General features: G+C 36.1%; 1 protein-coding gene and 1 pseudogene across 2 annotated transcripts; one reads left to right on the plus strand and one right to left on the minus strand.

Moving 5' to 3' along the window:
* Positions 1-391: 391 nt before the first annotated feature.
* On the minus strand, positions 392-12,469 carry LOC145642192 (alpha-N-acetylglucosaminidase-like). The gene is made up of 19 exons (XM_081693291.1): positions 12,138-12,469; positions 11,125-11,198; positions 10,796-11,007; positions 9,831-9,952; positions 9,245-9,330; positions 8,382-8,476; positions 8,144-8,225; positions 7,533-7,639; positions 6,460-6,490; positions 5,827-5,944; positions 5,249-5,299; positions 4,728-4,837; positions 4,543-4,645; positions 4,345-4,443; positions 3,382-3,492; positions 2,011-2,258; positions 1,302-1,539; positions 1,127-1,205; positions 392-822 (listed from the first exon to the last, which is right to left on the minus strand). The coding sequence occupies exons 1-19, from the start codon at positions 12,354-12,356 to the stop codon at positions 587-589; spliced, it is 2,421 nt and encodes an 806-aa protein (XP_081549417.1). The 5' UTR covers positions 12,357-12,469; the 3' UTR covers positions 392-586.
* Positions 12,470-13,733: 1,264 nt separating this feature from the next.
* Positions 13,734-26,582, plus strand: LOC145556481 (notchless protein homolog; annotated as a pseudogene). The gene is made up of 13 exons (XR_014091867.1): positions 13,734-13,958; positions 20,506-20,587; positions 20,983-21,067; positions 21,351-21,481; positions 22,169-22,296; positions 23,206-23,405; positions 23,569-23,637; positions 24,348-24,453; positions 24,820-24,957; positions 25,179-25,321; positions 25,405-25,459; positions 26,019-26,075; positions 26,189-26,582. The product of XR_014091867.1 is annotated as a notchless protein homolog (transcript).
* Positions 26,583-27,107: the final 525 nt, after the last annotated feature.

Here is a 27,107-nt window from a genome sequence, read left to right on the forward strand (position 1 = left end):
TCCTCAATTCCCATCCTCTAGGATCTGGGTCTTATTGACATGTTGTCTTTTGTGGTCAAGATAACATTAAAAATTAAAAAAACATACATTTTTGAAGAAGCCTTAATTTATCTTAGTGAAAAACAAAATTCGTTTGTCGAGTGGCATTTCTATAAATATAACAACAAAATATATTTCTAAAAAATATAACAACAAAATATTCCAATCAGCCTGGCATTATTTAAACGAATCAACATTAGTGGAATCCGCATTAATAAAAGGTGTTGATTTATTTACATGAATGCTACCAGACAAACTTTTTTGATTAAATGGGGTCCCATAAATATTGATTTATTTATACATAAACAAATTATGTTTATCTTGAAGATTAACTTGGGCTCCCTCATATATATGTGCTGACAAGAGTGTACAGAGTAATTTATTGCAAATGTAATGTTACAAGCTTTATTAATTATTCATAAATCCAAAGACATTAATACAGTTATGAAAAACTTATGTAACATAATGTTCTATTACTTCCATCCATCAAGTGGAAATGATTGATTGTTTTTTCATGCAAATTACACTTTCAGCCAAATCCGAAGTCCTAGCTGAAGTACTTTTCGTACATCCTAGATGCTATAGAAAGTGCATCACCTCGACGTTTTATAGGATATATCTTCGTGTCAGATTGCCATTTATTTGAGTAGGATATCCACTCTCTTCTCCATACATCAATCTTGAAGACCTCATTATCTTGCAAGGCTTTCCTGAGATGATTGAAATAGGTTGTTGCACGAGGAAGATAGTAGTCTTCCAGCAGCCCACTCCAGAATTTGTTTGCTGAACAGAGCAGTTGGAGAAGAGGTGAATAACAGCCCACACCAAGCAGTACAATATTAAACATACAATATCTACTACAACTGTAGAAGAGTTATGTGGGAGCACAATTCGCTCATCCTTTTTAAGGTCACACCCCAACCTAGAGGTTGACGGGGTTTGAGCCTTTGGGCTGAAGCTTCTGGTAGGTTGGGTTCTCCAGCCTCCTTCCCCAGCCTCAAAGGAATTGTGTCCTCCACGGCAAACTAACAAATGAATCAAAAGGGAAAATAAAGGGGGGCGGGGGGTTACTAGGGACACAATTTACCATAATCATGAAGCTTGCTCTGATTGGTTTCTGTTGTATCGAACCACATTGTAATTTGAGTCCTCGCATTCCATTCATACTGCGGCAAAAGTGAACTTGCATTGATACCATCATGGAAACTTTGATATCAAGAAAATGTGAATAAGCACAAAAACTAGATAAAACTACTTCTGACCTGCCTCATCTCCTTCGGATTTAAAGCCAACCTTTTTGCACTATCTAGCCAAGTCCCTAAAAGAAAATTTTCATCAGAAGCAAGAACTTTTTCGATGTCTTTGATGAGCTGAATGAACTTTTGGCTGTGTAAATCTAATGCCTTCAAATCTTTATGCTGAAAAGCAGTCACAGCTTTCAGATATGCATCATTTGCTAGCTTTGAAAGTGCTTGCCGAGTCAAATCAACCAAATCATACCTGTCATAATAAAGGCAAGTTAAAGTGCATGTAGTAGAGCTATGGGACCAACTCCAATACTCCACGCATCATTTAGCCACATTTAGATACAAATACATCACCGAAGAAAGTATTACTGTGATTTTGGAAATGTGTCTAAAATGTAATGCAATATGCAAGTGATATTATATACATTGCTATGATGGGAAAAAGCATCATATGTTGCCAAATAAATTTCTATGAAAAAAATAAAATAAAATTTCAACTTCCACGATTAGCAAGTTTATATGAGTACTATAAAATCTAGTAGATGATTCAACCCTTGGCATTAAACAGATAGATACTTAACATCATAGGCTATACTAGCTGTGCTGTACCTTTCATCTGCAACAAAGGTATCTTCATCTTGGATTTCCAGGAACAAGTTACAGAATTCCCCCCCCCCCCCCCCCCTACAGTCCAACACACACACACAAATGAAAGATAACATACCTATAAGTAGAACTTCCGACAAGATCCTTCCCAGCATCAAGAAATAGACGTAAAGCCTTGATAACTTCCTCAGTTGGATACCACAAATGCGGTGATGGCAGAGAAGGCCCTGAGTTAAGAAAAATATGCCTCATGCTTCTGTGTGAGTTGAAACTATTGTGATTCTGATAATTTCCTGTTCCACCCAGTACCGTGTTGTTTACAGGATCCCAGTCAGGAAACTCAACAATATAATCCTTGTTGTGGTCCTGCAAAAACGAAGAAAACAAATTAACAAAACACTGAATGAGTGAAAATGAGTTTGAATTCATCTCATAAACTGCTAATTAATATATTAGTATCATATTAGATTAAGATTTTTCAATTTTATTTGATCTAAACACGCTGAATAACTTGAAAGTTATTTCTATCTCTTTTTTTAGGCAAAAGAATTTGCATGCTAAAAAAAAAAGAATTATAAAGAATACCCGAGTTCCTCAAATGAGACTCTAAGCAGGGTAAGGGCGTAAGAGTTATAAGACATGTGCAGTCTATAGCACTCTATAAATACAAAAGGTTGTTCCAATTTCAATCCAATATTAAAACAATATCAGTAATGACTCTTTCAGCTCCATGGACGAAAAATTATACAAGGCAAATTGTATTAGCAGTAGTTTTGTCTTACTTTAATAAATTCTCAGTTTCAAATTAGATGACATGTTTCTTTTATCACATTTCCCAATGCATAAATTAATTGTAAATATCTCAAATTATTAATAAGTAAAAATTATAAAAAGTTGATATATTGAAAATTACACATTAAGAGGATTCCAACAAGATCTTACATGATGACTATGTTATTATTTATCTATAAATTACAAAAGTTAGTCAAAGTAGAGTTTGTGAATAGTGTCAAAAGTCAAAACGTGCTAATTTGAAATGGAGGAAGTATTTACATAATGCATGGTTTCATATTAGTTTTTTGCCCTTGTACTGAATCTGCTATTTTTATTTTATTTTGGTGTTTAGAGAGCCACAAGGGCGTGTCATGAGAATTTATCCCATGATCACCTGGAAACGGGAGAGGAGCTCTAAATACTTGAGATATTTCTCACTCTATCAGAATTTGCTGTTTTCAAACTGTCAAATCTTTTAATTTGTATATTCAGCTACGACCTACCGGGTCTCTCAAAATTCTGATGGAGGTCACTCCCCTTGTCAAAGTAACAACTTTTGTATGAACAAAAACATGATAATACAGCAAGAGAGTAAAACCCACCTTAAAGGGATGTATAACTGTCATTGGAGTATGAGGATGCGTAAAGAAGCAACATATATCAATAGGAAAAAAGTCACATATACTATCAGCTGGACAGAAGTTACAGAACTTACTGCAATTCCATCTGTACAATTGTAAATGGTGTGATAAAGGATTTCCCAGGCTGTATCTAGATGATGAATAGCTTTGCCATAGCGCCTATGAGAATAAGTTTTGATCCAGTCCTGGATAAAGAAACATAGTAAAATTGCAAATCAAGCATTTTCAGGGTAGGTGAGAACCTTAATTTGAGCAAAAGTAAAATTAAAAATAAATAAGAAAACAATCCATAATCTAATCTTTTAATAACTACTACATTTTTTTTAGCAAATTCAGAATATCTCTGACGGGGAAGGTCTCTATGTCTGGTGGTCATGCAACAGGACATTAATCCAAAATCAAAGACAACAATAGAAAGTAAAAATCAGAAGCAAAGCAGAAACCCAACTGGTCAAGTTTCATAATTTCCAACATCCTGCTAAAAAGAGAATCTAGGGCTATAGGCATTGATATTGAGGGTTGGCAATATGAATTAATCAGTTAGAAAAACACAATTTGGAATATTTGACAATGCCCTGGCGAGATGGATACCACTCATACCAGTGACATAACAGGATGCACTTATTAGCTTGTTTTATATTATACCATACTCACATAAAGGGTCCATATATAGTTCTGTCAGAGATGAGCTGGTGGGAACATGAAAGACAAGGTCGTATTCCATTTATGGATTTCCAAAATTAGAAAGTTTTGCCCTCAAGTGCCTGTTATTTATGCAAGAATTCTAATTATGTGGTAAAAAGTTTCTACGCCAGGGTTAACTGTAAGAAGTCTCACATGTCAAACATGGGTATTATAATGAGATTAAAAGTAAAAGTTCTTCTGGGGAAAAAAAAAACCACTAATTGAACTAAGATTTCAATTATCGTCATATATAGGTTTTCTGCACAATTTATATTCAATCCTGTAATCAATATTCATGTGCACCCAATATCTGCAAGTACATATCAATCATATAATCACATCTATTCACTTACCACAAGTTGAAGTTTTTTATTTCGATAGGCCATCTCAGACATGAGCTCATAAACAACTGGATTGTGCTCAATACCTTCCATGCACATGCCAACACCTACCTAAATGAAACATTAATGAGGATAAAAACTATCAGAACACATAAAAATTTCAGTTCTTGATCCATAGAGCTGAATGTATGCGAACATATCACAATGTACCATAGTTGAATTTTCACTAGTTCGAGCATCAATTGGCCCTGAAGATATAGAGTCCAGTACACCATACATCTCAATATTTCCACCAAAGTTATGAAGCATGCACCTGGTAACAAATGTACAAGTATTACTACGATTAATTGTCTAATTGATAATAACGACTTGCCCACTGAAATTAGTTTATTTACCAGACATAAGGAGTGCCATAGAATTGAGAAGATGTTTCCCATACAGGTTTAACTTCAGCAAATAGATCAAGAACTACCATTTTCCCTTTGGGAACAGAATGAAGGAGAGCCTACATTGGAAAGAAGCAAGTGTCAAATTTCACACAGAGGAGACATCAAGAATGATTTTTTTTTTTTTTTTTTTTTTTCTTTTTTGATACAACAAAGAATTCAATATGCTAAGGATCAATAGTGCAAGTTGAGTCATAAAGTTCATAACTGATCATCCAATAATAAATGAATGAAAGTTAACCTTTATAACGTACATAAACTTATCTTTTTTTTTTGGGGGGGGGGGCGATCTAATTTCTAAGGCTGATCCCATGGCTGAGTAGGTTAGTTCTGCCTAACAACCTCATTCATATTGAGAAAAAACTAAAATGACTAGTGCAAAAAAGAAAAAAAATGGTATCAAACTATCAACAACCAAAATTTATCAGGGTTGTGAGGTTAAAAACTAGAAAGAAGAGCCAAGAACATACTTCCATTTGAGGTGGCTTCCAAAATTTCGAATCTGAATAGAAGAGCCATCCCTACAAAGAAATAAACATTGGATTATATTATTAACAACTAAGCCTTTGGTGATGTTGAAATTTACATACAATCAATCTAAGACTAAATGATGAAATACTCAAATGACAAGTGCCCATAGAATTGGTAACTATCAATAACTCCATTTCCTAATTTCTTTCCCAAAAGAAAACACGTAACATCAGTCTTTCCTTGATTGGATGTGAAGACAAAACCTACCATGTACAATAGATAGGAAAAAAGAGGGGGTGGGGGGTAAATAATACAATTATAATAACGTTTCTCAATTGATTCCAGATACACAATGGGGGATTCATGTTTTAGTTGATACAAATCATGGATGACTGAACATTACCAAGAGCAGTCAATCAAATAATGAACTTATTCCTGCATTTAATTATTTGAATATGTTGCTTAATACTCAAGCCTTTACACCCTTGTCCATCATTATAAATATGCTCCAGTTTCAGCAATCAATACAATATCATCCAGAAAAGTAGGGACTTGGGGAGGGGGGTAATTATATTACCTGCATAAGCCACACAGCATACTTATCACCTTTGACCATAGCTTCATAAACAGCAGCCCCAAGTGATGATATATAAGTTGGGTCGTCAGTGGGTGGAGAGTTTTCATTGAAAGTGTCACTGTCCATGTCAATTCAATAAAAAGCAAAGATAAAATTCCATAGTACAAACCAGCAGTAAAACATTCAAGAATGAAAAGAGTTAGCTAACAATGTATCCTCTAACCATCTAATTATTAAGAAATGTGTTGATTGCATTTATGTGTGTGTGATTGTTAGTATACTATAACCATCATAAACGTAGAGCAAACATGATTAAATAAACATTTTACAGAAAATACTTATCACATACAATTTTACACCCACCACGTGGGTTGCATGGATTCTTGACCATAAATAGCCTGTGGACTCCACAATAAAAAAATTAAAAAAAATTAAAAAAAAAAAAGCATACGTAGCAAAGACATCTTGGAACGTCAATAATTCAAGATAACACTTAGAAGAGAGTAATGCAAAATTGCAACTACCTAAAACTCAAGTGTATAGTGTCTGCACAAACAACGTTAAGGACTAGGTGGACTACTACTAAGTGATTCATGGAAAAACTGGACTTACAAAATTTAAATGTCCATTTACCAGTTGTATATGTCAGTCACATCTCCATATTCTGTAAAAGGGAGAAAGGATAAAATTAATAAGTTCACCATTTAATTGAAATTCGAAAACAATGACTGATAAAACAAACACATTGAGACAGTTCTTCAGCTGTGCTATTAAGTACCCATCTATCAACCCAGAAAGAATGTTCTCCAGCAGTGTTATTAAGTACACATTTATCAAATTTGTCCGATCAAGCCAAGGGTGAACTTCCAATAAGTAATCAACCGTTTTTGTAACTTCCCAGACAACATTTTCATTGCATTTTAATTAATCAGGTTTTTGGTAGTATAAATGTATTGTACAGCTAGAACCGAATATTGAAATAAAACCTATGTAATCCAGTCAATCCTCTGAGCTAACTCAGCTTCAATATGATCCTTCACTTACTTCTCATAATCCTTCAATCTGGCCCATAGATACATGGACATAAGAGACCAACAACTCCTTGTGTGGGCTAAACGCAAACACCAAATTGCATTTCTGCCAAAGTTCATAATGGGCATGGCAGATCATTAAAAGGGGGGTGATCCCCTAGCAGTTTTGCAACTTCTACATCTTTTTCAAGGTTTGCCAATCACTTCTGGCCCACAAAAATATGGCTTTGTAGACTGTTGCAATAAGCACAAGGACCTTATGTGTGCGTCCCACTTAAAGTACCTTTCTATTTTTCTAAGATTTCATACCTTTTTTTCCCACAAATATGCAAAAATATACTACCATAAGAGAAATTCTAGTTTCTAATCTATTATAAATTCTATGAGTTCTATCATTTTCGGATACTAATGATTTTTATCATTTTCGGATACTAATGATTTTCTAAGCAGTTTTAACATGCACGGCTTTGTAATTTGTTAAAAACACAGGGATCTTTGCGTGTATGTCTCTCAAAAGTAATTCTGAGACCTCATAATTTTTTTCCCCCACATAAACATACTATCTACAAGAAGTTTATAAACATTAACAAAACACGAAAGTTATGGCATGCTATCATCAACATCACTGCATGTCTAACAAATGATATTTTATAAAGTTAGAAACAGGCAGTTCACCTTTAATCTGCTTCTTGATAAATGCCTCGCCCAGCTTAACAAATAATGGATCAGAAGGATCTAAAAGAAAAGTACAGCACCATCTGGGGTCACCACTAACTGTATTCCTGTAAAAAAGAACAGGACATGATTTTATGATCTAAACAATAAATTCATTAATTAAACACATTCTCTACTAAACACTCATGGAGTTATCGAAGTACTTCACTGAGATATCCACACAATCAGCAGGCAAATCATTACTACCTCTACTTCCCAGAGATCTACTTAGTACTGTAGCAGTAAAAACTCAATTATTGCAGATACAAAAACCAAGGATAAATTAAAAGGGGGACCACACATGTGGGTTACTTTACTACTAGGATAAGAGTGATACAGAGTAAAGGATTTGTCAGATGTAATAGGTTCCCACAAGAAGGGATAGGAAACTTTTTTTTTTTTTTTTTGAAATGAAATAAAATTTCCAATAAGGGAATGGAGTGACTGTAACTCAGAAAAGTGGATGAAAAAGGGCAAGTAGAACTATTGAAAACAAAGGTAGAATAGAGGAAGCACTTAAAAGTTAAAATATTGCATGAGATATTTGGGGAAGGAGCAAGAGAAGTGAATACCAATTCCCCAGCCTTGTTATATTTGATGAGGGATAGATTTTTCTCAGTGCTGCAGGTACATTTCCAGAGAATGAAGGCAAGACTGAAATAAAAAATGTTGTGATTGGATCAATCTGCAATCATAATTGTATCTGACAGTAGACATACTTTAAAAACATCTATCAATTGTAAATGATTTATTAATTTTTTTTTTAAAATTATAGAGGACTGGCAAAATATGGGGTTAGCTGAATCATACCTGGGGTCATTCCTAGTTCCAACATCCGGGATAATATCTGCTTCTGCAAGGCTAGTTGATGATCCAACCAATTTTGTGATAATGGTCCACCCCAGCTGTTGCATCATAAGAAAACGGGCTGTTAGAGATTACAATGATATGTATGTATCGGATCCATGTCATCCACCATGGCTTTTTATATCAGAAAATTGCTGATACAAAATTATACATATTCTGCAGCTTAAATCATTAAGAAAATATAATTAAGGTCAAGATCAACTTATAGTCTGCTAGGTATAAAGATGCCCCACCAGATGAATATAACCAGAGCCTCACAGCAAACTTAATCTGATACCTGTATCTAGTTGTTCTTCCAAGTAATATTTATGTAACTTGATTGTTAGCATCTTTATCCGAAAGGCAGGAAGGGGTTTTAAGGATTAATCTACTGGGGAGATTCAAATAAATTGTAATAACTTTTCTTTTTGGTTATTCTGTGAGGATAACTTAGAGAGAGAGAGAGAGGGTCTGAAGTAGCAGTCCATTGATAGCACAAAATGTAGTCATAGACCATTATGCTACATCTCACACATAAAATGAAATAAGAAAATAAAAAAGCTATCCTATGAACCTATTAAGATGAGCAAAAAACTGAAATAATTGATAGATGAACCAGATTTCAAACAGAAACCTTCAAACAATAATGTAAGAGTACTAATAATATAGTTACATATGTAGATGTAGTGCATTCTCAAGGAAGGTTATATTTAACCTGAACAAAACATTAGCAATCTATGTAACAAGGCTGCAGTGAGCACTTCTTTATACTTGATATGCATAGAGGTAAAGGAAAATATTGCAATAACTTATAATAATGTACTGACCCGTGTAGGTTTCCCATGCGTGCCCATGCAAGGAATGCAGGTCCACCAAAGAAATCATTCAGGTCATCTTTACTAACATTGAAGTCCTGCAACCACAAAAGTAAAAATAGGTAAAAACAACTACTATTACAGTTATGTACTACTGTGTTTGAATTTGATTCTCTACAAGAATCTATAATGATTCACATTTTTTGAATTGCTAGAAATAAGGCGTTTCAAATAATTAAAACAGTTTCAAGTTTTCAACATTCCTAGTCCAATAATCAATTTGATGCATAGCTCATTGGAGTTTAGCTATGTGATTCATATGTTGGTAGTGAAGGATCTTGGCAGTGAAATTGTGAAACAAAAGTCAATTCTCATTTCTCAAGTCCTCAACCTACCAATGAGTTAACTTACATAGGTATAAAGAGATACAATTAAGTTAAATTGTTGGCTACCTTAGGTAGCTATGCAATATTCCCTTACAAGTTGGCTTGCTTATGGTCTTTGACCATCAGGTATTCACATGTACGCACAACTTCAAATGAAAGCTTAACATGATGCAGTAAGTTAAATGCGCTAGGAGAATACTGCCAATACTCACTGCAAAGACTTTCTGCCAAATAGCTTCTTGCCCAGTAAAAGCTAAAGGCAAGTTGATACCTTGAAGAGCCATCCAGTCAATTTCTTTTTCCCATCTTTGCCAATCCCACCAGACAAAGGAATCTACAAATCCAGAATGCCAACTTAAGCAATACAAATGAAAAGATTGAAGAAGGTAAAAGCGGAAAACTGAAAATTAAGTAACAGTGCAGATGATACAAAAAATGAGAGACAATATGAGATAAAATTAGGAGCATTATCATTTAGACTTTGAGAAGCCTAGAAACAGGCTATAATTAAGGTATTGTGAGTTTGTGAATATTGTCTCAGTTAACAATGTCAACCAACCAATCACTTTAACACTGCATACAATCCTTTGAGGTTCAATAATTCCCTGCTACTTATAGACTTAGTGTGAGACTTCCACTATTAGTAAAAGGCAATTAGCTAAAATGCATCCACAGCTATTTAAAGGACATTTGTTATCTTTTTAGAATGCGCTAATAGGCAATAAGCTAAAATGCATCCCCAGCTATTTGCAGGATACTTGTTATCTTTTTAGAATGTGGCAGAATAAGATCCAAATAAAAAAAAACGAAATTTACCTTCCACCCTTAATAATAAGCAAGTTCTTGTTATAAATTTGTAGCATTGGCATGCAAACAAAACTACTACCTCCATTTCATTTTTTTTGCAACTTTTGCCAAAAATGGATGCTACACATTATTTGCAACTAATGTTTTCTTTCCTTTTTAGGTTGTCATTTCTCTCTATCTCTCTCTTCATCACATGCATTCCTATTTTTCTCTCTCTATCTTACACTCACAAACAAATTTTGCCTAGGAGTCCGTGCACCCTTCAAAGTTGCAAAAAAATGTGAAACAGAGGTAGCCTATAAATATTGAGGAAAACAACTGCAGAAATAAACAAGGAGATAAAAGCCAAGGGTAGAAGAATAACACTCACAACTTGAAGTAACAACATTTTGATAGTAATTCCAAGGAACTGGACGTTTCATGACCAAGCCCCCATCTTTTACAAAAGGAAGTGATCCCGTATCTGGGATAGAAGCCATCTGAACACCTCCAGTCTTCTCCCATGAAATATGTGCACCACACAAATACTTCAAGTACCAGTGAAGGCCAGAGGCTATTTCCACAGCGGTGGTACCCTTTATCCTGAAAGATGAATTAGCACATTCAGATGTCATGCCAAGAGATAAAAAGGGAGAAGGATGACAGGGTAGCTAACAATTGTGATGTGACATTTAACAGCAATAATTGCGTTTTACTTACACTATCTGCGGGCCATGCCTGCTTGACTTGTTGTAGTTTTCAATCCTAAAGCAACTGTCTCCACCACAAACATCCTACTACAGGAAAATAAGATTTTGTAAGCAAAATATGTGTTTCAGCAATATTGCAATCCTCACACTAGTTGTAATTTGTGAAGCACACTATATGATGGCAACAAAATTTAGGTAAATGCAGACGACTTTAGTCACACATGTATATAGACAACCAGACTGCTTAGAAAGCATTTTGCATTCCAAGCACACACAAATCTCATGGATTATAGGTTCCAGTGAAAGAGTATGCAATCCGTCAGACCGCCAAATATAAAGATAAAACTTCTTATGATTGTCAATGAGCAATGTATGTTCTCTAAGGCATAGCAACTTAATCAAAGAAGTTAGAGTAATTATTTGTCAGCCACTTATGACATTGATTGGTGACAATCGAATTAGAAAAGCAGCCATTGGTGCTCATGACAAAGCGCTGCTTAAAAAACATGGCAACAGTAAACCCGCGACCTAGTTCTAGTTAAGAAGAACAACTTAACTTGCTCTTGCAAGTTCACATAAGAGAGCTAGTCACCCTTCTCTAATTTCTTGTCAGAAAAATTAGGCACAACAAAACCAAGTTATCCAAAAATGGTAAGGCATCAAAGAAGATGCAGAGGACAAAGCACATTCGAGGGATGATACACAAATTTCGAACCAAATTCTCAGGTACATTGGTCATGTGATTGAACAAACTTATAAATATCAACAATAAAACCTCAAAATATACATTTGATTAAAGAAAACAATCTAAAACAACAAACACCAAAATCCAAACCTACAAAACCCACAAATTTATAATTAAATAAAAAACTTGACATAATGCAAAACACCCATTCAAACTAATATACCCTTTAAAGCTAACAAAATGACAAAGAATTAAAAGACAATCATAGTCAAAACCCTTAAAGTAGAAAATACATGCAAATCAAACCCAGAAAATAAATAGCTAAAAAAAGATGATACCTTTGAAATGATGTTGAAAATGAAGGAGGAAGAGTGAGAAGGCAACAATCTCTGAAGAAGGGATTTAGCTGCATTTTCCTGGATTGTTGGAGATGATCGTTGAGAATCTAAACGGTTGATTACAGACCTAATTTCTTCTGAATATTGTTGAGATGAATCGCATGTTTGGAAAATCAAAAGCAGAGCTAAAATCGGAAGCAATGACTTAATTTTGTTCATGATTAATTAGGGAATTTTTAAGACATTCAATTGAATTCAAAGCTGCGTTTCTCAAATTCTATCCTCTTTGGTCAACGTTAAAAATGATTGAAGTTGGTCCCTTTTTTCTTTGTCTTTTAAAAGTACTCTGTAGTTTTTTGAAGTACTCTGTATTTTGTTTAGAGTAAACCACAGTAGTATTTTGTATCCGTATGCTCATACGCTGTTTATTAATCGGAAAATTTGATATGAATATTGAATTTCGTTAGATTCGCTTTGATATATACTTTTATAATAAGTACTCCTTTATTTTATATGTATATAACTTTTTATTTAATTTAATTTGTATATATTTGTTTTTTAAAATAATTATTTTAAATTTAATATTGGAATAATTCTAACAAAATCAAATATTACAATGTACTACGAGTAATATTCTATTACGAATTTTCCTCAAAAAAAAAATATTCTATTACGAATATTATTTTTGCACATATTAAAATTATTTACTCCCTCGGTGTTTTTTTAAGTGTTATACTTTCCATTTTCGGTCGTGTATTTTTAAGTGTTACACTTCTTTTTTTGGCAAAAAACTACATAAAAATATTATATCTCTCATCTGCCCACCCAAACCCACTACTACTTTTATATTATATCTTTCCTCTCACATTCATTACTTTTCAATAAACTATTAACCCCACTATCTTTCTTTTACAATTTTTTAATACTTCAACTACCCCACTTACCTCTTATTTTATTTAAGTCAATTAAATTGTCTAAAACTATGTGTCGGACAAACTCTAACATTTAAAAAAATACGGAGAAAGTATATATTTGATTGTTTATTCCCTTGTCTACAAAAGAAATAATCCGTATGAAGAGAAATGTACTTGTAATATGACTCAATATCGTTGATAGTAAGTAGTTTCTACTTGTAGACTTGTGGTAGATTTAACTATAAATGTTGGTTTTCGTTATTCTTATGGTTGAGTAGTGATGGATGAACCGAATGGATGTGGTGGTTGATGTCTTGATGGAAGTGTGTGAAGTAGAAATATATTTTTTTAATCCTTATTTTTTTTTTTTTTAAGAATATACTTTTTTAATCCTTGAAACTTGTTCAATTGTCGAGTTATTCCCGTAGAAATATAAACTAATTTGCCTTGATGCCTTATTTAAAAACTATTCCTCACAATATGTCTACATAAGCTCGATTTCAAGACTCAGTATTTAGTACGGAGTAGTAAAATAAAATGTACTATATTCGAAGACAAATACTCCGTACAAAATAAATACGGTTGGCTGTCAAAAATAAAAATAAAAATAAATAAATAAATACGAAGTAAAAGTATAAAAGCCCACTGTCCCTCTTATTTCCTCAAGTTGCTTGATAATTAATAATCCCAAAACCCTGCAAGCTTCAAACTTTGAAGAATTCCTCTGATAATTATTAATCTACCATAACAATGGAGGTTGAAGGAGATAAAGAGATGAACAATGGGAACAGTGTGATGTGTCAATTGACAGACCCAGAAGGCAATCCTCTTGGAACTGCCATGTATCTTCCTTAAAAATGCTGGTCCTAAAGAACTTCAACAAATCGTCAGTACCCTTCTCAACAATGTAATCTTTTCTCATTAACATACTCTTTTTTGTTTAATTAAGTATTTCCCAATAATTTTGCATTTTTGGGTGATTTTTATTGGTTAAATTTTGCTACTGTGATGACATAATTATGCGTTTCCTTGCTTTTTATCAAATTTTGTGTTATGGGTTTTGTGTAACTAGCTGATTCATGAATTTTGGTTAATTTAATTTCAATTGTTTTCCTCTGTTTATTACGACAAATTAATCAAAATAACTTAAACAGCGGTAACCGGGGCGAGTTGGGATATTGAGGAAGTATGAATTTATGTATGTTTGTTTGGGAGGAGAGGAGAGAGGAGGGAGGGGAAGGTTGACACTATTTTGAAGCTGGAAGTGATTTGTGTGAATTGGAGTTGCATGTGTTCAGGTTTCAATTACAGCTGATCACTGAATTTGAAGGTAATTAGTTGGGAAATAGTCAGTATTTATGAGTGGTGGATAATTAGCTTCTTTAGTATTAATACATTAGTACTCACATTTCTAGTGATTTCATATTCATTTAAATCAGTATTGCTTTAGGTTGGATAATAAGATTACAAGAACGCTTTACCCTTCTAGGCGGATGCTTTAGTGTTCGTATTTAGATACTCAGAAATTTCAGATTCTTAGGTTGGTTGTTGGTCTATGCATGTGGGGTTTAGAGCTTTCTAAGAGAAGTTTAAATCATACAGGCTTGCCAATTCTCTATGTTAGAGCAAATGGTTGATAATTAAAGTAATTAGCAAAAACAATAAGGAAATTTGATAGTAAAAGAGACAAAAATTGGAAGGTGGGAAAATCCTTCAAGCAATTACTTGAAGACTATAAAACCCACCCAAGAACAAGGAGAATGTTTGTATTGATTTCAATTAGTGTTTACAAGAGTAATCTCTCACTAATTTCCACTCTAAAGCACAAGGATTTCAAGAACAAGAACCCTAGCTCTAATTGTGTTTCACTCAATTTTGGGGATAATAAACAAAATACCCTTAATGAGTATTTATACCCCCGACAGATCTGGACAGGGTATCAGGAAGGCACGGACGTGCCAAATATGGCACGGACGTGCAAGCCCAGATAACTCATTTCAGTAGCTACTGCCAAATATGGCACGGACGTGCCAAATATGGCACGGACGTGCTTCCCCTGTTCGCATCAGCACAGACAGCCCGTAGTAAAACAGCTATAACTTCCTCGTTTCTTATCGGAATTAAGCTTATGACCTATCATTGGAAAGCTCTTGAAACAAGCTTTCACCTCCAACTTGAATCACCTCAAAACTCTAAGTAGTTTGAGAGATATGCCCAGTTGAAGTTGACCCATCCAATGCTTCCTTGCTTAACACAAGCAATTCTTCCCCTTAGCTTATATGCCAAGCCTCGATTGATTCTCGAGTCACATTCCAACAATTCTCCACCTTGACAAGATAATCAATCATGTCAAGTATTCACAAAAAAACCATCCGAAAACAACGGATGTAACCAACATCTTCAACAAAGATGAAACCACCTACAAAAGGTGTAACCACCCTTACAAGGGTGTCAAAAAAACAACATAGCTAATAACAACCAACCAAGTTTGAGCAATGCTCAAACTTTGCAACCGGCAAAGGCTTAGTTAACATATCCGCCGGATTCTCTGAAGTATGCACCTTCCCTAGTGCAACCTTGCCACTAGCAATAGTATCTCGAATATAGTGATACTTTACATCGATGTGTTTTGTCCTCCTATGAAAAGAATTTTGATTTCTAGCCAAGTGTATAGCGCTTTGGCTATCACTATACATCATAGGAACACATCTCTCCGACCTCAACTCTCCAACAAAGCCACCAAGCCATTGGGCTTCTTTAAACCCCTCCGTTAAAGCCATGTATTCGGCTTCCGTTGTTGACAAGGCGGTCACTTCTTGCAATGCCGACCTCCAACTAATAGCCGAACCACCGAGGCAAAACACATACCCCGAAGTGGACTTCCGATCATCAAGGTCACCACCATAATCGGAATCCACATAACCAATCAAGTCATCTCCATTCCGCCCATACTCAATACAAGTGCTAGAAGTACCCTGCAAATACCGAAGAATCCACTTGACGGCTTGCCAATGTGCCTTTCCGGGATTTGCCATGTACCTACTTACCACGCTTACGGCTTGAGCAATGTCCGGTCGAGTACAAACCATTGCATACATAATACTCCCAACCGCATTGGCATAAGGAATGGATGACATGAACTCCTTGTCCTCCTTGGAATTTGGAGAATCCAAGGATGACAATTTGAAATGAGATGCTAAAGGAACGGAAACGGGCTTAGCATCCATCATATGAAATCTCTCCAAGACCTTTTCAATGTACTTTTGTTGGGATAAGTACAAACTCCGTCTCTCACGATTTCTTATGATCTCCATGCCGAGAATTTTCTTTGCCGGGCCTAAATCCTTCATTTCAAATTCCCCCTTCAACATTTCTTTCACCTTCTTGACCTCAAACATGTCTTTTGCCGCTACAAGCATATCATCAACATATAGCAAAAGATACAACAAAGAGCCATCACTCACCTTCTTCAAGTATACACAACTATCATAGTCACTTCGGGAGAAACCATGCCCCAACATACATTGGTCAAACCGTTTGTACCATTGCCGAGGTGATTGTTTCAAACCATACAAGGACTTCTTTAACAAGCATACATGCTCCTCCTTACCCTCAACAACAAAACCATCCGGTTGCCGCATGTAGATTTCCTCCTCAAGCTCTCCATGCAAGAATGCGGTTTTCACATCTAATTGCTCCAACTCCAAATCATGCATGGCAACAAGAGCAAGTAGTGAACGTATAGAAGTGTGCCTTACCACCGGTGAGAAAATTTCATTGTAGTCGATTCCTGGGACTTGGCTAAAACCACGTGCTACAACTCTTGCTTTGCACCTTGGCTCCTCAATTCCCGGGATTCCTTCTTTGTACTTGTAGACCCATTTGCAATCAACAATTTTCTTGCCCCGTGGTTTCTCTACAAGCTTCCATGTTTGATTCTTGTGAAGAGATTCCATCTCTTCTTCCATGGCCAATTGCCATCTTTTAGAGTCAACACACTCCATTGCTTCGGTATATGAAGATGGCTCAAGATCGACTACATCACTAGCAACATTCAATGCATAGGCCGCCATCTCCTCAAATCCGAACCGGACCGGAGGCTTTATAGGCCTCTTAGCCCGTCCATGTGCTAGGCTTGATTTTTGCACTTGGTGGGAAGATTGTTCCTTCCTAGGTGTGGTGGCCTTCCTAGGGGAGGAAGTGGAAGGAACATCTCCACCTTTTTGTGGTGTCTCTACACCAACATCATCATCAAGAACTTCATCAACCTTCTCATGAGTATCAACACCGTCATCATTCTCCACCTCCTTCTCGGCAAGCTCAAAAGAAGAAGTATCACCCTTTTGAAGAAATACGGACTCATTAAAGGTAACATCTCGGCTAGTGATGATTCTTGATGTGCTAGGGTCCCAAAGTCTATAACCCTTGACCCCATCCGTGTATCCTAAGAAGATACACTTCTTTGCTCTAGGCTCCAACTTCCCGTCATTCACATATGCATAAGCCGGGCAACCGAAAACTCTCAATCCGGAATAATCTCCCGGTGAACCCGACCACATCTCCTCCGCCGTCTTCAACCCAAGAGCGGTGTGTGGTGATCGGTTTGCCACATGAGCCGCCATTTTCACCGCTTCGGCCCAAAATCCCTTGCTTAGCCCCGCTTGGAACAACATACATCGAGCCTTTTCAAGCAAAGTCCTATTCATCCTTTCCGCCACTCCATTTTGTTGTGGTCTACCGGTACAAGTGCGATGACGAGCAATGCCAAGTTTCTTGCAAAACTTGGTGAATTCTTTCTCTACAAACTCGAGCCCGTTATCCGTTCGCAACCTCTTTATTTGCCTTCCGGTTTGCTTCTCAATCAAGGTTTTCCAATCTTGGAACTCCTCAAAGACTTGATCTTTGCTTTTCAAGAAGAAAACCCACACCTTCCGTGAATAATCATCAATAAAGGTGAGCAAATAGCGGTGACCTCCCAAGGATGGCTTTCTAGAAGGACCCCATAAATCCGAGTGAATATAATCAAGTGTACCCTTGGTTCTATGTGTGGCCGCCTTGAAGCTAACCCTTCTTTGTTTCCCGAACACACAATGCTCACAAAATTCCATAGAACCCGTAGCTTGATTTCCCAATAGACCTCTCTTGGACAATTCCGACAAACCTCTTTCACTCATGTGCCCAAGCCTCATATGCCACAACTTCGTATTATCGGACTCGGACATTGACGAAGACACCGCCGATGCCGAACTCTCAACCGTCGACCCGATTAACTCATAGAGTGAGCCAATCTTCTTGCCTTTCATCACAACTTGAGCCCCCAAAGCAACCTTAAGCTCACCCTTTTCAAGAGTGCACCGGCAACCATTGCTATCCAAAGTGCCCAATGAGATCAAGTTCTTAGTCATATCCGGAACATGACGCACATTTGATAGAGTACGGACCATTCCATCAAACATCTTGATCCTAACCGCCCCAATCCCGGCAACCTTGCAAGCCGCACTATTGCCCATTAATACCACTCCACCTTGAACACTATCATAAGTAGAGAACCAATGTCGATTGGGAGTGATATGATAAGAACACCCCGAATCAAGTATCCATTTGTCATTGGACCTTGAATTCGATTCAACTGCAAGAAGAATTGAATCATCACTATCACTATGAGCCACCGCCGCCGAATCGTCATGGTAAGATGTGCTAGCAACACTCTTACCTTTATCCTTTTTCCCCTTCTCCGGGCAAAACTTCCGAATGTGGCCTTTCTTACGGCAAGCATGACAAACAACATTCTTAAGCTTAGATTTTGATCTAGACTTAGAAGTACCGGATTTAGCACCGAAATTGTTCCTCTCCTTTGGTCTACCTCTCGCAACAAGACCTTCACCACCATGAACAAGGTCATCATTTCTAGTTAATTGATTTTCAATTAACTCCCTTTGCAACAACGCACTCCTAACATCCTCAAGTGACAATTCATCTCTACCATACAAAACCGTCTCTCTAAAATGCTTATAATCGGGAGGCAATGAACACAACAAACGTATAGCTAAATCTTCATCATCTAAAGTAACATCTATATTATGCAAGTCCATAACTATAGAATCAAACTCATCAAGATGAGATTTCAAGGATTTACCTTCTTCAAGTTTGAGGTCATGTAGTTTGCTCTTCAACAAAAGTCGATTGGTTACCGATTTTGTCATGTAAAGCGACTCAAGCTTCAACCATAACCCCGCTGCCGTTGTTTCCTTCGCTACCTCCCTCAACACCTCATTAGAAACGCTCAATTGAATCAAGGAGAGAGCTTTCTTGTCTAACTTTAAGAATTCCTCCTCCGACATAGCCGAAGGCTTCTTCTTAATCCCAAGCATTGCCTCATCCAAGCCATTTTGAACCAAAATGGCATTCATCTTCAACTTCCATAACCCAAAGTTGATTGACCGATCAAATTTCTCAATATCAAATTTTGAACCTCCCATGGCCAAAATACCTTCAATTTTCAATCAACCAAGAACAAGCCCTAATTTTACCCAAGGATCTAACCTAGCTCTTGATACCAATTTGTTAGAGCAAATGGTTGATAATTAAAGTAATTAGCAAAAACAATAAGGAAATTTGATAGTAAAAGAGACAAAAATTGGAAGGTGGGAAAATCCTTCAAGCAATTACTTGAAGACTATAAAACCCACCCAAGAACAAGGAGAATGTTTGTATTGATTTCAATTAGTGTTTACAAGAGTAATCTCTCACTAATTTCCACTCTAAAGCACAAGGATTTCAAGAACAAGAACCCTAGCTCTAATTGTGTTTCACTCAATTTTGGGGATAATAAACAAAATACCCTTAATGAGTATTTATACCCCCGACAGATCTGGACAGGGTATCAGGAAGGCACGGACGTGCCAAATATGGCACGGACGTGCAAGCCCAGATAACTCATTTCAGTAGCTACTGCCAAATATGGCACGGACGTGCCAAATATGGCACGGACGTGCTTCCCCTGTTCGCATCAGCACAGACAGCCCGTAGTAAAACAGCTATAACTTCCTCGTTTCTTATCGGAATTAAGCTTATGACCTATCATTGGAAAGCTCTTGAAACAAGCTTTCACCTCCAACTTGAATCACCTCAAAACTCTAAGTAGTTTGAGAGATATGCCCAGTTGAAGTTGACCCATCCAATGCTTCCTTGCTTAACACAAGCAATTCTTCCCCTTAGCTTATATGCCAAGCCTCGATTGATTCTCGAGTCACATTCCAACACTCTAAAAGCAAAGTTCAAAACTTGCTAAACATCAAATGATGGTTACTTTATTCAATTTTTTAATCCGCCCTCTGCTGGGTATAACAATGGAATTTGTAATGAAGATAATTGAAAAGCTTGAAGTGCGTTCCACATAAGCTGTCTAACAAACATCAGTGGAGACAGTGACCCTTATTCTTTTGTTATTTCAGGAAGATAAACTACCATATGCTTTCTATATATCAGATCATGAGCTGCTTGTTGAACTGGGAAACTATTTACAGAAAAATAAAGGTTGGTTTTATCAAATGTACTACTAATGTGTTATGCAACGAACGAGCGTGGCGTGATAAATAGAATGGACGGAAGGTTGTTTTGGATAGATAAAGCTTAAAGCTTGCGTATATCGTTAATGGCTTTAGGCCATCACTCTCCAAGAACTCTCTAAAATAATAACATTCTGCCTACTGTTTCCTTCTCTCCTCTTCCTATTTATACTAAGGCTAACAACTACAAACCTAATAATACTAGACTACCCATATTGCCCATACTACAATTGATAACTACTAACATACTAAACTACCCATAATACCCTCCCCTAAGTCAGTTCATTACATGTTATCTTGCCATATTAATTGTGCTGTATCTTGACTTCTTCCTAAAGCTATTAATATATCTTCTGTATGCAGTTTCTGTGGAGAAGGTTGTTCAAATAGTTTATCAGCCTCAAGCAATTTTCCGCATCCGTCCTGTTAATCGTTGTTCTGCTACAATAGCCGGTAATTCTTCTAGTTATGTATGAGAAAGCCATTCAGATATTAAATATATTCTTAATCATTGTGAATTCTAGCAAGAAGAATGATAAAGGGGAAAAGAAATTCAAGGCTAAACCAATTTACTAGGGAGAAGCTACCATTTTGTTGTTTGTCTTGTTGTGGTTACATAAATAACTATGTGCTGATAATACTGGCTTACTGCCTCATATTCTAGTGATCTGTTGTCGTTGGTCGAGCTATTGATTATCATTGAAACATAATTTGCTATTCTGATTTTGTGCTGCGGGTCATACTGAATCTGTGCTTTCAGTCGCATTTAGTCCTGATGGCCAACAGTTAGCCAGTGGATCGGGTGACACTACTGTTAGACTGTGGGACATAGCTACTCAAACACCAATGTTCACTTGTACAGGTTTGGTTCTTAGATTATCTGGAGCTTTTGGAAATTCATGTAGTGACCTGAGAGATGGTTTAGAAGCTTCATTCTTACTGTTTCCTTCTGTTTCACTCCCCACATGTCATTGATCTCCTTTTTAATCCAAGGTTTATGATTCACAAGAATAATTTGTGGGGTTATCTCCATGTGCTTTCTGTCCTTCTGTATTTATCACATTTTAATGGCATTTGGATTATTTATATGGGCTACTTGCTGATGGTTCATTCTACGGAGATGTTTACGTAGGATAAATGAGTATAAGATTTTATTATTAAGAGTACTGAAAGAAAAGTTTGTGAATGAAATAGTGACGTGTTCCTTAGTGAATTGGGACCTTCTGTAACTTAATTTGTGAATGAGTTAGTGACATGTTGCTTAGTGAATTGGGACCTTCTGTAACTTAATGGTATTATGTCTTTCAGTTCAATCTACGGAGATGTTGTTGTAAGATAAATGAGTAGTAAGGTTTTACAATATAATTATGGGAACTTGGGGAGAAAGGTTTATGAGTGTGCTAATAAGTGCTGCTCAGTGAATTGGGAGCTTCTGTATCGTAATAATGGTTTTGTGTGCTTGCGTGTCTTTCATTTGTTTGATACTCATATTTGATTTCGACTTTGTTTACTAGTTTTTCTTAAGTTCCTTTGGTTCTTTCTTGTTTAAGACACAAAAATTGGGTACTCTGCATAGCATGGTCACCTGATGGTAAATATCTAGTCAGTGGTAGCAAGGCAGGAGAGCTTCAGTGTTGGAATCCTCGAACAGGAAAACCATCAGGAAGCCCACTTACGGTAAATATTTTGTGCAAAAATAAATAAATTAAGATGTATCATAGATTTAAGTTGCTAACTTTGTGCATTTTGTTGAAAAACTATGGAGGGGTCCAATGCCACATTGTCAACTCATGGTTAACAAACTCTTCCATATTATACGTTATCATGGTTTCCTTTGGCTATGTTTCTTTCTATTGTACAGTTTAAGGATTGAATATTAACATTTGTTAGCCTCTAATCTATAAGTCTGAGGAGAGAAATATCATTTGTCATCATCAGCTAGATTAGTCTATGGTAAAACTTCTCCTGGTTCGTTTTTATCAACTCAGCCAGGCAGTAATTGTATAAAAGATTTTTCCTTACTAGAGATGGCTTATATTGACATTGTTTCGGAGTAATTATTTACACAGTATTAAAATTAATTGATTTTCTTAAAAAAAATAGGGAGTAGTTTTGCCAACACCACCTCTAGCTTAAGAAGTAGAAAGTTGCTGGTGGCATGTGAATGTTCTCACTCCTATTGACATGCATATGTGCTAGTTTAGTTCCTTGAAACAATTAGAGCCTTGCTATGTTTTCGTTTGCTTACTATATTTTGGTTTAGATTCATGCTTTATGTCAAGTCTCAAGTTTGTGTACATAGTTACTTTTATGTAAGTAGTTTAGTCATTGTTGACTGATAGAATACTCTAGTCATGTAATTGCATGTCTTTCCCTGAAGAGATAGGAGCACTAAGGTCTAAAAATACGCAAAGGGCTCAATTTTATTTATGTTAGATTATGAAAGGATCCTTTAACCTGCGACAACCTCTTTTACTCCCAGGGGGGAAACAAAAGAGGAGAAAGCCAATCTGAAGTGTCAGAAATTTAAAATTATGAGCTTTCTTCATAACTCTTCACTGATAAGTCTCTTGAACTTTATGTCAGGGGCACAAAAAATGGATTACTGGTATATCTTGGGAACCAGTACACTTGCAATCTCCATGTCGCCGGTTTGTAAGCTCTAGCAAAGATGGCGATGCACGTGTATGGGATGTAACACTTAGTAAAATTGTACTGTGCCTGAGTGGGCATACCCTAGCTGTAACTTGTGTAAAATGGGGTGGAGATGGTTTCATCTATACTGGGTAAGTACTCAAAAGTGCACGATGTAACTATCTATTGGCTTCCTTTGTAGTTTTGACTAGTCTGTTGATCATTTTACGGAGTAATAATTAGTGATGCTAGCCAGAGCTCTCAATTGTGCTGGTTGCTCATATAATGTGTTTTTTTTTTTTTAATCTGAAACAGCTCTCGGGATTGTACCATAAAAGTTTGGGAAACTGAACAAGGGAAGTTAATTCGTGAGTTGAAGGTATATGAGACAACTTTATCAAGGATGCTTCAAGTCATACCCTGCAGTGTATTGGATGCAATTCTTTTTTTCTTTTTTCTTTTTTCTTTTTTTTTTTTTTTGTTTCTCTAATATTTATTTATTGGCTGTGATTATAATTTACCGTATATCACATTTTTTTCATGATTTTCTTTTCATTTATGTTATTCATGACTTCTCTGAATTTTTTTTTTATTTTTTTTTTCCTGTTTTTTTTTGTGTGCATCAGTTAGCTATGAACTGTATTTTTTGGTACTGCTGTAATGAGGTTATCTCTGGTATTGAGTTTGCACTTTGCAGGTCATTTTAAGGCACTGTGGTGTATCTTCATCAATATGCTATGATGATTGTTTTAGTGTACCATTTTTCTGGCAACCATTGTTTGTATTGCTTCTTTTTGAAGTACTTGTCAAGCTTTGATTTCTTGCTAAAGATTCCATGATTTTGTTTTTTTGACATCTGCTCTTAACTTTGATTCTTGAAGAATTTAGTGATGATAATGATAAATATTACTTATTGACATATTTTTTTTTTTTTATTCTTACTACTCATCTCCTGTAATATAACGTTGATCACCAAAGTGGAGCAACTTGAGCGTGTTTATGTTTTGCTACTTGTTTTGATTGTTCCTCCATCTTCTGCTGGATCTTTGAGAATCCAAATTCTTCGGCATTAGTGGATTCCCCACATTGTTCATTAACCCTTGGGTTAATTCTCTGGCACTCAGTACCGAGTATGTCCTTCGAACCGGAGCTTTTGATCACACAGGAAAGAAGTGTTCTTCCCCAGAGGAAATGAAGGAGGTAATGTAGATTTCAATCTCTATGCTTGCAGCTCCAGAAGTTAGAGTATATAGTTGTGTCTCATTTATATTGTACATGCAAGTGGTTATTTTGCTAAGAGTGGGCAAGTCTTTTCATAGATACAATTCCATCTTTCTTCTTCGTAAAGTTATGTAATTAGGTCACATTTTCGAATGTTCTTATAAATGGAATGTATAGAAACTGGCCTTTGGTTAGAGTTGTCATCTTTGACAGAAAGTAGAATGAATTTGCTTTATTTGGTCATCTAAGGAACTACGATGCTCACAGATGTTGCTTAATTTTATATTATTTGGTTATAATTCAGTTGAGTTGGTTTCTGATTTAACATTCCATGTTTGAACCAAGGTTGCTTTGGGTAGATACAACAAAATGAGAGGTGATGCTCCAGAGAGACTGGTTTCAGGTTCTGATGATTTCACCATGTTTCTATGGGAACCTTCTGTAAGCAAGCACCCTAAAGCTCGAATGACAGGTCATCAACAGGTGAGACTGAGATTTTTTTTTCCCTCTATTTTTTTGGAAAGCTTATGTAGTTTGGCCTCAAATTTAGTGTTCCAGCTCAAACTGGGTTTACTCATATTTGTTTTTCAATGTTGCATCTCCTTTTCCACATTTCTTTATTGGCTATAATATGATAGTCACTTGTTAGCTGGAAAATCTGACCTTGCTTGCCACCTAAGATTTTCATTTGTTGTTTCACTCAGCTTGTGAATCATGTTTACTTTTCTCCTGATGGGCAATGGGTGGCAAGTGCTTCCTTTGATAAATCCGTTAAGTTGTGGAATGGTGTTACGGGGAAATTTGTTGCTGTTTTTCGGGGTCATGTTGGGCCTGTTTATCAAATAAGGTATGAATTTTCCCTATATTCTTCAAATTTTCAAACTATGGTGGACGCTGTTGTTGATCTGATTTTTTTTTTTTCCATTGCAGTTGGTCAGCAGATAGCAGACTCCTATTGAGTGTTAGCAAGGACTCTACGCTAAAGGTTAGTACGAGTGAAGATTATCCGACTTCCACTTCAACAAGTTATCTCACCAAATGTAGAGGGGCTCAATCCACCTTTTCTCTTGTAGCCTTGGGTACCTTGATAGATAGTGATACCCCATTTCATCATGAAAGCTTCGTTTAGTATTCGGCAATATCACCTTAAATTGTGTATGATTTTTGACTCTGTAGTAAGTAGTAACCCCTAAACAGGAAGGATGAACACAAAATATGCTGGCATGCTGCCTTCATTTCTTGTGCAAGCAACATACAGGATTAGAAGTTGACTCTCATAGCATAAGCTAGAACTTTAACATGAAGTGATGATATCATTAAAATTATTTGCACAAAGCCAACTAAATTCTGGCTATATATCACGACATTGTAGGTTTACCTTGTTTCTTCATATTATGATATCCAAATTGTGTGATGAAGTTAAGGTGTATTTCTGTTTGCTGGATTTAGTCTTTAATCATAACAATGTTCGTGTGGTTTGTGAGATTAGTTGTATTTTAAATGATTATATTAGTTTGTTCCTGATTTTCTATCTTCTCAATTAGATATGGGATATCTGAACGCAGAAGCTGAAACAAGACCTCTCAGGCCATGCAGATGAGGTTGGAAATTTTAATTTATGTTTCTTTCCTGGATCATCCCCCCTCCCTCCTCCTTTGCAGACATAAATTTTGATTTATGACAACAAATTGCCCTTGCTCTTTAACATTTACAGGTTTTTGCTGTGGATTGGAGTCCAGATGATGAAAAGGTGGCATCTGGTGGCAGGGATAGAGTAATGAAATTGTGGATGGGCTAGATCCAGACTTGTTGAGTTTGCTGTGGACTTGAAGGGCTAGAATTCTGATAGCGTTAACCATTGCAGGACAAAATGTTTTTATCATTGCCTAGCAGTCGGCATTTGTTGCGCAGAAAGCAGTTACAAGATCTGCTACCACAAGTATTGCAGGTATTCTCTTCATCTCTATTCTTCTGAGATTCTTCATACTAGTTTTGTAATTTCAACTTTTCCCTGTTTCTTCAAGTGGCTCTTATTATATTTATCCCATTTATATCTTTATTTGCCTTTGCTAAGTAGAACATGTACAAGGATATTCTTTTCGAATTTGTATTTGCTTATGAGTCATATACTGTCGCAAATATATTTCCAGTGCTTTAAAAAGAACTAAATACTGCTGTAGAGCCTATACTATGTACACTAGTAGAGAGATCGGTACCATTTTTGGATGTAAAGCTATAATTTTTTTCCCTCCTGTATCTGTCTCATGATATGAGCATGTTTATTTTCGCACGTATTCTAATCATACCTGCAGAAATGCAATCAATTTGCATGTGTTTCATGACTGGTACGTTGTATTAAATCAGTGAGCTTAACTTTGCAGTTTATTTTACTTGCTGCCTCTTTGTAGTATGGTATTTTGCTTCTAATTCAAAAATCTGGAATACTTCCTGTCTCTGTGGTGAAAATTAATGTGGCAACTACTGCAAATAATAGCAAAAAAATTACGGATTAACTGCTTACAGAGTTACAGCTTTATTTTCTTATCTGTATCTACTAACATTGTTCTGCAGAATAAGCTTCATTTAAATTACAGTAAAAGAAAAAACAAACCAACAAACTGATACATCAGCTA

This window comes from Chenopodium album, chromosome 8 (assembly GCF_948465745.1).
Source record: "Chenopodium album chromosome 8, dcCheAlbu1.1, whole genome shotgun sequence".
NCBI classification, from domain to species: domain Eukaryota; kingdom Viridiplantae; phylum Streptophyta; class Magnoliopsida; order Caryophyllales; family Amaranthaceae; genus Chenopodium; species Chenopodium album.

Bases quoted from the DNA above. Each gene is read 5' to 3' on its own strand.
- LOC145642192 (XM_081693291.1), bottom strand. From the start codon at position 12,356: ATGAACAAAATTAAGTCATTGCTTCCGATTTTAGCTCTGCTTTTGATT. The intron at 11,008-11,124 runs GTAAGTAAAACG...TTCATCTTTCAG, and splicing joins AGGCATGGCCCGCAGATAGT to GATAAAGGGTACCACCGCTG. The intron at 823-1,126 runs GTAAATTGTGTC...TGCTCTGTTCAG, and splicing joins GAGCAAGCTTCATGATTATG to CAAACAAATTCTGGAGTGGG.